The following is an 11,037-nucleotide window of genomic DNA, read 5'->3' as shown; positions in this document are numbered from 1 at the left end:
GTGTTGGAAGGACTTGGTTTCCTGCTCGAAAGAATGTATGTATTTTCCTACATCTGGATCTATTTTGAAAAATCATTATTTTAGTTTTTTTGCGAGGTTTAATTTTTGAGAAGCCCACGTATGACTGAAGTTCTCTACGACGTCGAGGGAGGCTGCGTCCCCTAGTCCCTTCTTTTGTTTTTTGACAGAATGACTAATCATCTGCGAAGAGAGGAGAGACATTTAACATTCTGATTGATTCCGCTCAGGGTTGGGGGCCGGGGGCACAGTAGAATTATTTAAGGCTTTGGCTTAATTCGTTTATATATATGTTTAAATAGAGTGGGGCTCAGTGGGCAACCTTGTCTGCTCCACTCCTCGTTGTTGGCGGGAGAAAAATTCTGTTCGTTTATTTCCAATTTTTACAGCACAGTATTTGTATTTTTTTTATACATGGTGCTGATTAAATCAAAGAGTTTTTGCCGCAAGTCCACATCCCATTTTTCCAGTAGTTTTAGGAAGAGTCCTTTTCGTGCCAGATCTAATCGAAAAGCCTTCTCAAAGTCAATAAAGCAACGCAAAGATTTTTGGATTTATTTTGGTATACATGTCTATTAAATATGATTGTGTGGAGTTGGTGTAGATGTGTGGTCCGACGTTCTGTGGTTTGGGCAGAAATCCAATTTGACTTGTGGTAAGTGAGGATTTTGTGGGTTTGAGAAAGTTTTTTTATGCAATCTTGTATTAATAATCGAAACAGAACTATTTTCCCCAGGTTGCTATTGAGACAACATATGCCTCTGTAATTGTTTGGCTCATATTTGTCTCCCCTTGTTTAAAGATTGGTGTTTTGTAATTAAGGGCCTTGGTTCCAGGTGTCGGGGGAATATCCTACTCTCAAAACAAAGTTGAATAATTTGATTATTTGCGGTTCTGAATTGGTCATTGGTGTATTTGATCATTTTTCGTTTCAGTATTCCATCAATGCCACATGCCTTGTTGGGTTTTTAGGGCATGTAGTCTGTCCTGTCAGGCTCATTAACTATGTGATTGGGAAATCCAGGGGGTTCTGATTGTCTTAATGGTTTTCTTTAGGATTTCTAATTTGGTTTTAATTGATTTCGAGAGCAGGATTTGTTTCAGTGGACGTTTTGTTGTACAGATTTTCAAAGGGGTGTGTCCTCGCATATTTCCACCCCCACGGTTTTGAATGACGCACCAGGTTCTTCCCTGTTGTGGGCCTATAGAGCGTTGTTTCCAGTTGTTTCGTTCGCAGAAGTTATTACGGTATTTATTGACTCTGGCTCATTGCTCTGAATATAATTTGTTCTGTGTGTTCTTCTTCTTTTCTTGTCGTCCTTTTTTTACACTCGTAGAGTTTGTGGTGGTACAGTCTTGTCGGGGCTTCGTGCTATTGATGAAAAAAATGGGGCGGAGTTCTCAATTGTCCAGGATCTCTGTGTTTTTTGATTTGAGAAGATTTCGTACTGTTGTTCGGGAATATTTTTGCACTCACTGTCAAAACGGCACATTTCTTTGGTGTTTTTTTGGTTTCCTTTTTGAAGATTTATTTTCAAAATTGCATCATGGGATGCTGAATTGGTGTGAATATTTTGGTAATGTCCACTAATGTGCCAGATTTATTCGCTAATTTATTTTGTGAATATGTGTTGCAATTAAAATTTTTCCAATATAATTTTGATGCGTTTGATCTTTCTAATTATGCATTTTTGATATAATTTTCTGGCTGTATATTGTTGGTCCACTTGTAGGGGTGGTGCGAGCAGCTTCAGTAAGTGAGAGGGCTGTCTGTGTGATTCTCCTATGCTAGAGTTCGTCGTAATATAGAGTGTAATGTTAGAGTGGTTCTGACAGAGGTGTTTGAGGACTGACTGTGAAAATGCTCTGAGATGCACTGGGTCAATGTCTGTGATGAAGTAATCTACAGTACTGTTGCCTCAAGAGAAGATTAAAGGTGTAACAGACAACCGAAAGAGGTCTCTTCGCCGTATGCGATTGTTCCTATATACAGGCCCCCAGGGGATGACCATGACCGCGCCAGAGATTCTAGAAGTGCCTTTGCCCACTTTTGTTGTTAATTTTTGTCATAATTGTTTCTTAGCATGTATTAGGGAAGAGAGTGGTGGTGTGTTTGTGATATATTTGTCTCCTCTGTTGTTGGACAAAGCTGGTTCAGTTCCAGGTCTCTGCTGGCATTTAGGATCGCCACACATTAACACATTCCCTTTAGTCTGGAATATGGCTAATCTCGTCTGCCGGTGAGGAGAAGGTTTCTTCGCTTCGCTTTAATAGGGGGGACCTCAGCTGGGGGGAAGCTATATGAGCACACAAGATATGGGTGCCGCTCTGTGGAAGAGACAATGTCTTTTTGGTGGATTTTTAACACCAAGTTAATTTTTCAGTTTGTATACGGCGTTTGATTGAGGGTCTATGAGGGTGTGCTCGTATACCATCATCAGCATTCCCCCCTGACCCTCTGCCCTGAGGTCCAACCCTTTTAGTTGTCGATGATGGAGAGAACTATTCCACTAAATCCAATTGGCCAGCCAGAGAAGCCAGATGGACAATCTCTAACATTCCATGGTCCTGTAGTATTATACTGGTCAGAATTCTCAAATTTCTTCTTTTTTAAGTCTGAATGTTGGCTCTTGATACAAAAACCAGAGGGACCTCTCAGTCTTGAATATCTTATTCCAACATGTGGACTTTCAGGGAATATGAGCTCATTAAATGATAAACATTTTGTTATTTCAAAAACAGAACAGACAGAAGACATCAGTGATATTGAAATTGACAAATCAAGAAGAATATATTACGATATTATGAGTCCAAGAAAATAAGTTAAAATGTGATAACTTAGGTTAAAGACAAAATATACAAAGAGATGATTATTAATCTTATACTATATATATAATATACATACACATATACTACACACACACAACATTATAGCTTTTTTTTTTTTTTTTTTTGTTTTTCAAGAAGTATAAATAATATGATGTTCTCTAAAATCTAACATTTACAATAATAAGTAGACACAGTGTCACAACATTGGCACACACACAGAACACACACACACATACATTATTTTCTTTAACCCCTCTTTTTTTTGTTTTTACAATCGTCAAAAATCTTTTGTTTTTTTTTTTTTTTTTGTTGTTGTTGTTGTGATTCCACTAACCCCAAATGAGGTGTGAGGCACAGCAAGAGTCAGCAGCAATGTGCTGGATGTTGGGTGAGGTCTCTGCAGGTTGATGGGGGCCTGTCTGGCTGGGGCCTGTGCTGGGGCTTGCAGGGGGCGTCAGTGTATCGCTGGCTGCTTCATCGTACACACAGGCTGCACGCCGTGCTGCTGATGATGTTCCCTGTGGCATGAGAAAAAAGGTGAGTGGGGCTTTCAGGCCTTGTTCAATTAAAGCGGTGTTTTCTTCTTCTGGGGGGGAACACACGAACCTGTACTGGGCTTCCTTCTCGTCCAGAAGGTGAAGTGGTGGAGGGGGTGGTGTCCCCTGCAGTAGCTCTCTGGTGGGGTGTTCCATGAGGTCGCTGCGGGTGTGCTGGATGCTGGCGGGGTTGAGTGCGACTGGTCCTTCCAGGTTTTGGCAAAGATGGGGGACTGCCCCTTCTGTGGAGGTGGAACGTGGTCGTACAGGCTGCCTGAGATCGTGTGGGGTGCTGAACCAGGTGTACGTTGGGCTTCTAGGGCACCGTCAGTCTCTGGATACTCTAATAGCATTGTTATAATGCCTGTGGTGTCCTGGGTGGAAAGTCCCGACGCAATAGCAATAAGCAGTGCGCGGCACTCTCCCTCTCTCCTCTCTCTCTCTCTTCTCTCTCAGATCGACAACACACAACCACACACACACACACACACACCAACACACACCCTCTCACTCCGCTCTCTCCTTCATCACTCGCCTCCGCTCTCTCTCTGCTCCTCTCTCTTCTCTCTCTCTCTCTCCACACACACGACACACACACAGTACACAGCTGCTCTCCTCCTCCTCTCAGCTCCTCTCTCACACCCACACAACACACAACACAACTCTCCCTATCCTCTCCCCCCCTCGCCTCTCCTCTCCCACCTGCTCTCTCGACCTCTCCGCACACACTCTCTCTCATCTCTCTCACACACACACACAACACACACACACACACACACACCCCTCTCTCTCTCTCTCTCTCTCTCCGGTCTCTCACGGAGAGAGAGAGAGAGAGAGAGAGAGAGAGCTCCTCCCTCTCTCTCTCCCTCCTCTCTCACACACACACACACCACATCTCTGCACTCTCCCCCCTCTCTCTCTCTCTCTCTCTCTTCTCTACCTCTCTTTCACACACACACACCACACACACACACACACTCTCACATCTCTCTCTCTCTCTCATCTCTCCTCCTCATCTCACACACACACTCAACCACACACACACACACACTCTCTACTCTCTCTCTCACCACCTCTCTCTCTCTCTCACACACACTCACACACACACTAATACACCTCACTGTCACACACACACTCTCCTCTCTCTCTCTCTCTCCTCTCTCTCTCTCACACAACCACACACCTCACACACCACACACAACAACACACACACAAACACCACACACACACACAACTACTCTCTCTCCTCTCTCTCTCTCTCACACACACACACACACACACACACAGTGAATGTTCACTCTGTGAAGCGCTTTGGCGTCCTCTAGTGTTCAGAACGCCGCTGCTGTCACGCAGACACTACTCTCTATTTATAAACAATAACAAAAACATAAACTAAACTTAATTCCATTCCCATTAAACAAAATCAACCCTACCAAGCAGGAAACCGTCTAAACCACCCATGCTCTCAGAATAACCGAAATCACAAGAGTCTGAACTCATGAGCACGTGTGACGCTTTCAGAATACATTTCTGAGATATTTTAATTTATCAGAGGTCAAATACCTGTTATTCAATTGATTTAATGAACTGTCAGTATAATCTGACACACAACCTTTCAGACACAGAGAGCGTGTACAGAGTCTGTTTTAGAGTCTGGAGCGTCACTTCCGGTCTCACCTGTTGGGCAGGTATCAAAGACTCAAACATGGAGGACAGACACACACCAGCGACATAAACCTGCTCATATTCACTCATAATCATCATATATGTTCTGTTCTCTGTCATGGATGTGAACAGAAGCCTGTCTAAAGGAGTTTTATCGTGTGTTTTCGTCGGTTTCGGTGAGTTCTGGGTGTTTTATTCGCTCGGGTTTGAAACGGAATAAAGTTTGAAGAACTTTAATAAACGGCTTTGAGGGCGTTTATCGCTTCTTAAATATCATAAATGGGTAACTTGGTGTCACTTGAGATGCGTTAAGTTTGTTTTGCTTTCTGTTTGGGTGAAAACACACGAGCTAAAGAGCTGTCAATCATCTGCCGTGTGGAAATATCATAACTCTGATCTATAGATCAGTTTCGCTGAATTCCGGAGATAACCGGATAAAAACCTCGCATTCAGTTCGTATGATGGTGTTTTTCAACAGTTAAAACGCCACTGCTGTCATTATATGCGTTTTAATCAGAACTGGCCTTTAACATTACTTTGGCTTGGTCAATATTACATAAAAAGAAAGGACTAGAAAATACCGAGATGTTTGTAAAGGAGCGCTGGCCTACATGTTTATGATAGTATGATATCTCTTTATAATCACACTTTATTCATTGGTTATATTTGTGACCGCTTATTTGAACATCACTAGGGTTTTACACTGATTTCATGATACTGAAGGCCACATATGAATCAAAACACTCTTTACACTCATGAATTAGACTTTACACGAGCAGGCGTGTGACGTCACGCTGTGAGATCACGGCTCGTCCCAGAAGTGACGTCATCAGATGAGCAGGAGCTCTTGCGCAAACTGATGCGGTTTTCTTTACTGGATCTTCAGTCATCAGTGTTTCTGGACACAGGTTATGCCAGATGCATTACCACTCAGTCTTACTTTTTCTTTTTTTTTGCATAAAAAGGTAGATAGGCCTAATTTCATTCCCAAAAGTATGAGTGGTAGATAGGCCTAATTTCATTCCCAAAAGTATGAGTGATTGTTCCTTGGTTAGCTGCTAGTTGTTCAGAGGAGACAGTCTCAACACAGTGGATGTGTTAATGCAGCTGGCGTCTGTTATGTAACTGTTTTAACTGTTCTCATTAACAGCTCTAGTGTTTGATATGATATCAGAGTTGATTTAGCAGTTTATGATTTTTATTGTTCTGAGGAACTGAACATCAGATATGACAGATATCTGCTTCACTGCTGCACCGTTTACAACATAACAGTATACACTAATAATGAACTACACTGAGAGTGATGCAACAGCTCAAAAACTAAGTGATTGTGAGAACATTAGGGATGGGCAATATCTTATCGTTTGACTTGTAATATTTTTTAAAGAAACATTAGGGATGGGCAATATCTTATCGTTTGACTTGTAATATTTTTAAAGAAGTCTCTTCTGTTCATCAAGGCTGCATTTATTTGATCAAAAATACAGAAAAAAACTGTAATCTTGCCAAATGTTATTACAATATAAAATAATGGTTTCTATTTTAATATCCTTTAAAATATAATTTATTACTGTTATGCGCAGCTGTATTTTCAGCATCATTACTCCAGTCTTCAGTGTCACATGATCTTCAGAAATCATTCTAATATGATGATTTATTAATTATCAATGTTCAACAGTTGTGCTGACAATTTAATTATTTACTTATTTTTTGGAAACCGCGACACTTTTTTCAGGATTCTGTGATGAATAAAAAGTTAAAAAGAACAGCATTTATTCAAAATATAATCTTTTTTAACAATATAAATCTTTGCTATCACTTCTTAACAATTTAGCACATCCTTGCTGAATAAAAGTTTTAATTTCTTCCAAAAAAAAAAGAAAAATAATGTACTGACCCCAAACATTTGAACTGTAGTGTATATTGTTAGAAATATTTCTATGTTAAACAAATGCTGTTCTTTTATCTTTTTATTCGTCATAGAATCCTGAAAAAAATTAGCAAAGGTTCCAAACAAGTCTGAAGCAGCACAACAGTTTCAGCACTGATAATAAACCATCATATTAGAATGATTTCTGAAGATCATGTGACACTGAAGACTGGAGTAATGATGCTGAAAATACAGCTGTGCATCACAGAAATAAAATACACTTTAACAGATATTCAAATAAAAAACAACTGTTTTAGATTATGATAATATTTCACAATATTAAGTTTTTAACTGTATTTTTGATCAAATAAATGCAGCCTTGATGAGCAGACGAAACTCTTGTAAAAAAACGTTAAAAATCGTTCTGATCCTAAACGTTTGACCAAAGTGTATTTGTGTGTGTGTCAGTGTGGAAGGAGGAAGTGAAATTGAGGAATTTATCACCAGCATGCGTATGATACAGTTTTGCATGTGTATGAGCCTGTTGTCCAGCAAAGATATCATTTATTGACATGCTTTTTCTCCAAATTAACTTCATAACATGGTTGAGTGTTTGAAATAACTTTTTGTGTTCAGACGTGTTTTCATATCACAGAATGAGGCAGAAATCATACTCTCTTAAACACTGTCGAATAGCACTGCATTATAAATGTACTTTATCTGGTAACACTTTATTTTGATGGTCCTCTTTAGACATTCTTCTAACAGTAACTTCATGTCAACTAGCAGTCGTTAGAGTATTAGTAGACTGTCTGCTTTTTATTTGTACTCACTCTATTTGTATTGTTGCAATCTGTAACTTGCAACTGTGTGAAATTTTTTGTGTATGTGGGATTAAATTTTTTGGGAAGTCTGTGATGTGCTGCCCATGCCTCACTGTAATCGCTCCTTGTGGGATTAATAAAGTAGTAAAGTAGAAACTGAACCAAGTGTGTGAAGACTGAACACTCACACTTACTGATGTCTCTGTGTGTCAGTGCTGTGGAGGAGCGTGTGTTGTATCTCAGTAGCGGCTCCAGCAGAGGTCAGCGTGGTCAGAGGAGGCACTGTGACCCTGACCTGCTCCTTCACCTCCTCCAGTTCCATCACCAGCCATATGTCCATCGACTGGACCTTCAGACCCGACAGCGGCGGTCCTGCCAAAACCGTGAGTAGATCTCCATCCGTGCAGGATTCACTGGTCAGTCTCAGACCGCAGGAAGTCACATGATCAGGATGTGTGTTCTGTGGCGTGACCGCAGCATCCCTCAGGAGTGGGTTCATGAAGCAGTGATTGATGAGTGAACGCTCGTGCAGTGTTAGATGTGGCTGTGCAGTAAAAAGACTGATGTATTTCAGCTGTTCTCAGGATGGTTTGGTGTAAGTGGAGCATTGTGTTCTGAACGCCACTTTACAGCCGCTTACATCGAATGGAGGCAAATAATTCAGTCAGAATCGGTTCATTCAGATGCTTTCATTCACTGAAGTCCTTGTAAGGTTTTTATGTCTACTCAGTTGTGACCCTGGACCACAAAACCAGTCATAAGGGTCAATTTTTTGAAATTGAGATTTATACATGTTAGTATAATGAGCTTTCCATTGATGTATGCTTTGTTAGGAGGACAAAGGAGATACAACTATATGAAAATCTGGAATATATATAAATATACACACATGCATGCATATATTTAAGACAAATGTTGTTCATATATTAAATATATTTATTATTATATATTATATGAACGTAAAATATATACTGTATGTGTGTATTTATATATGCATAATAAATATACACATTGCACACACACATTATGTAAACAAAAACTATTTTTTTGGATGCGATTAATCGTTTGACAGCACTAAAAAAAATCTAAATATTGAGAAAATTGCCCTTAATGTTATCTAAATGAAGTCCCTAGCAATGCATATTACTAATTAAAAATTAAGTTTTGATATATTTACATCTTCATGGAACATGATCTTTACTTAATATCCTAATGATTTTTGTCATAAAAGAGAAATGTATAATTGTGACTCATACAATGTATTGTTGTCTATTGCTACAAATATACCTGTGCTACTGATGACTGCTTCTGTGCTGCAGGGACACATGTGTTTTGTAATATTTAGGTGTTTAGAGAGATAATGCATTACTGTCTGGCAGTGATTTCCTGGTTCTGAATCGTCTGTCTCTCATCAGCACTGCAGAATATGAAGAAAAGTGTTGTTTTTGAGCCCATGTTCTGTTTCTCTGCAGATCTTTCACTTCTCGTCTCAAGCGTACCTGCCGGAGGATGATTATTTTAAGGGTCGTGTGAAGTGGGCCGGCAGCCCGTCGCGGGGCGAAGCGTCGATCCAGCTGCTGAACGCCTCACTCACTGATAACGGCACGTACACCTGCGCCGTACGCAACCCTCCCGATGTCCACGGACACCCGGCCCAGACCGTCCTCACCGTCACACCACAGAGTGAGAGACGCGTGATATGAGCTCAGAGGAGGACAGGTCTCGTTTCACCCCCGAATCTGCCTGTGTGTCGGCATTTAGCATTGTGACTGGTTTCTTGAGAATTAAGCACTAAATTGAACTAAACTGAATAATTTTACTGTTTCTTCATATGAAACTACTTTAAAGGAATAGTTCAGCCAAAAATGAAAATGCGCTCACCCTCAGTTTGTCCGAGATGTAGATGAGTGTGTTTCTTCATCAGGTTTGTAGAAATGTAGCACTGCATCAGTGTCTCATCAATGGATGCTCTGCAGTGAATGGGTGCCGTCAGAATGAGAGTCCAAAAAGCTGATAAAAACATCACAATAATCCACAAGTAATCCACAGCACTCCAGTCCATCAGTGAACATCTGGAGAAGACAAAAGATGAAACACATCCAGCATTAAGACGTGTTTAACTCAAATACATAAGTCCATAATCCATAATAACACTTGGTTACAATCCAAAACAGCACTCATGTCAAGTCACCATTATTTATATTTCACTTTTTACAATGCAAATTGTGTCAAAGCAGCTTTACAGCATTAAATGGGGAAGTAGTGTGTTGTTCTCCTCTGGCCAGACGAGACCAGCAGAGACTGCAGCGGAGTCAGATTGTGCAGAGGACTCATCTCATTTGTTTTGATCTCATCTAAACTAATATGTGGCTGGATTTTAATGCGAGAGACAACAGGAGATGAATGTTTTCACTGCAGGAAGAGTTATTATGGAGTTTATCTTTCAAATAGCTTTAGGTGTCACAAATGATGCAATGCTAAATTTCACCAAATCTGTTCCCACGAAGAAACAAACTCAGCCGGATCTCGGAAAGCCTGAGGGTGAGCGCATGTTCATTTTTGGCTGAACTGTATATCTTTAACAATTAATATTGTGTACAGCGCTATATAAATAAAGGGTGTCGTGGATATAATGACACAGTGCTTCCAAAATAAAAAGTAGTGTTTCTTGTAATTCTGGTTTTGTATTTAATGGGGTGAAATCTGACCCGGGCGTGTCCTCTCGAGGTTCACCCAGACGCAGTATGATCACAGTGTCACAGTTTGAGTTCTGACGCTGTGTGTGTTTCTGTCAGGGCTGTCGGTGACGTTCACGGATGTCGGCGTGTTGCTGGTGTTTGTTCTGGTGCCGTCAGGAATCGTCACGCTGGTGCTGCTGGGACGAATCCTGTGTCCGTGCCGGTCCGTGTCCGAGAAGAGTCCCGCCGCGGCCCATCACTCGCCCATCGAGGAGGTCACTGGGTAAGAGCTGATGTGCAGGGATCCAGCGCTTCAGCGTGATGTGAGATGTGAGTGATGACTGTGTGTCTGTTCACAGAGATGAGTATTTCTACGGCCAGACGCAGCCGAAGCGCAGCCTGTGCTGCTGCTACTTTAAGGTAAACCTCCGTCTGTGTTGGTTTATGTGTGTGGGGAGAGTTTATTTAGACTTCAAACTGAATTGGACGTGTTCAACACTCATACTGTTACTGAACTGATTTGAGCTGAATTATGACATGCAGTGCTGGTTCTGGAAGTATGTTATAAGCCATGAACCACGCCAACCAGACACGAGGAGAATCACAATGTTACAAAC

General features: G+C 40.9%; 1 protein-coding gene across 1 annotated transcript in view; it reads left to right on the top strand.

Moving 5' to 3' along the window:
• The first annotated feature begins 5,035 nt into the window (after positions 1–5,035).
• Positions 5,036–11,037, top strand: part of LOC109054068 (myelin protein zero-like protein 3) — a 6,805-nt gene continuing 803 nt past the window's right edge. Inside the window, exons 1-5 of the mRNA XM_042739969.1 lie at positions 5,036–5,224; positions 7,956–8,125; positions 9,215–9,425; positions 10,538–10,703; positions 10,780–10,840. Of these exons, the coding sequence (XP_042595903.1) occupies positions 5,167–5,224; positions 7,956–8,125; positions 9,215–9,425; positions 10,538–10,703; positions 10,780–10,840 (666 nt within the window). The 5' untranslated portion in view covers positions 5,036–5,166. The remainder of the gene's footprint in view (positions 5,225–7,955; positions 8,126–9,214; positions 9,426–10,537; positions 10,704–10,779; positions 10,841–11,037) is intronic.

The sequence above is a fragment of the Cyprinus carpio genome, chromosome B15 (assembly GCF_018340385.1).
Source record: "Cyprinus carpio isolate SPL01 chromosome B15, ASM1834038v1, whole genome shotgun sequence".
Taxonomy (NCBI): Eukaryota; Metazoa; Chordata; class Actinopteri; order Cypriniformes; family Cyprinidae; genus Cyprinus; species Cyprinus carpio.
Note: the sequence above shows the minus strand (reverse complement) of the source record. Positions and strands in the feature narration are given on the sequence as shown.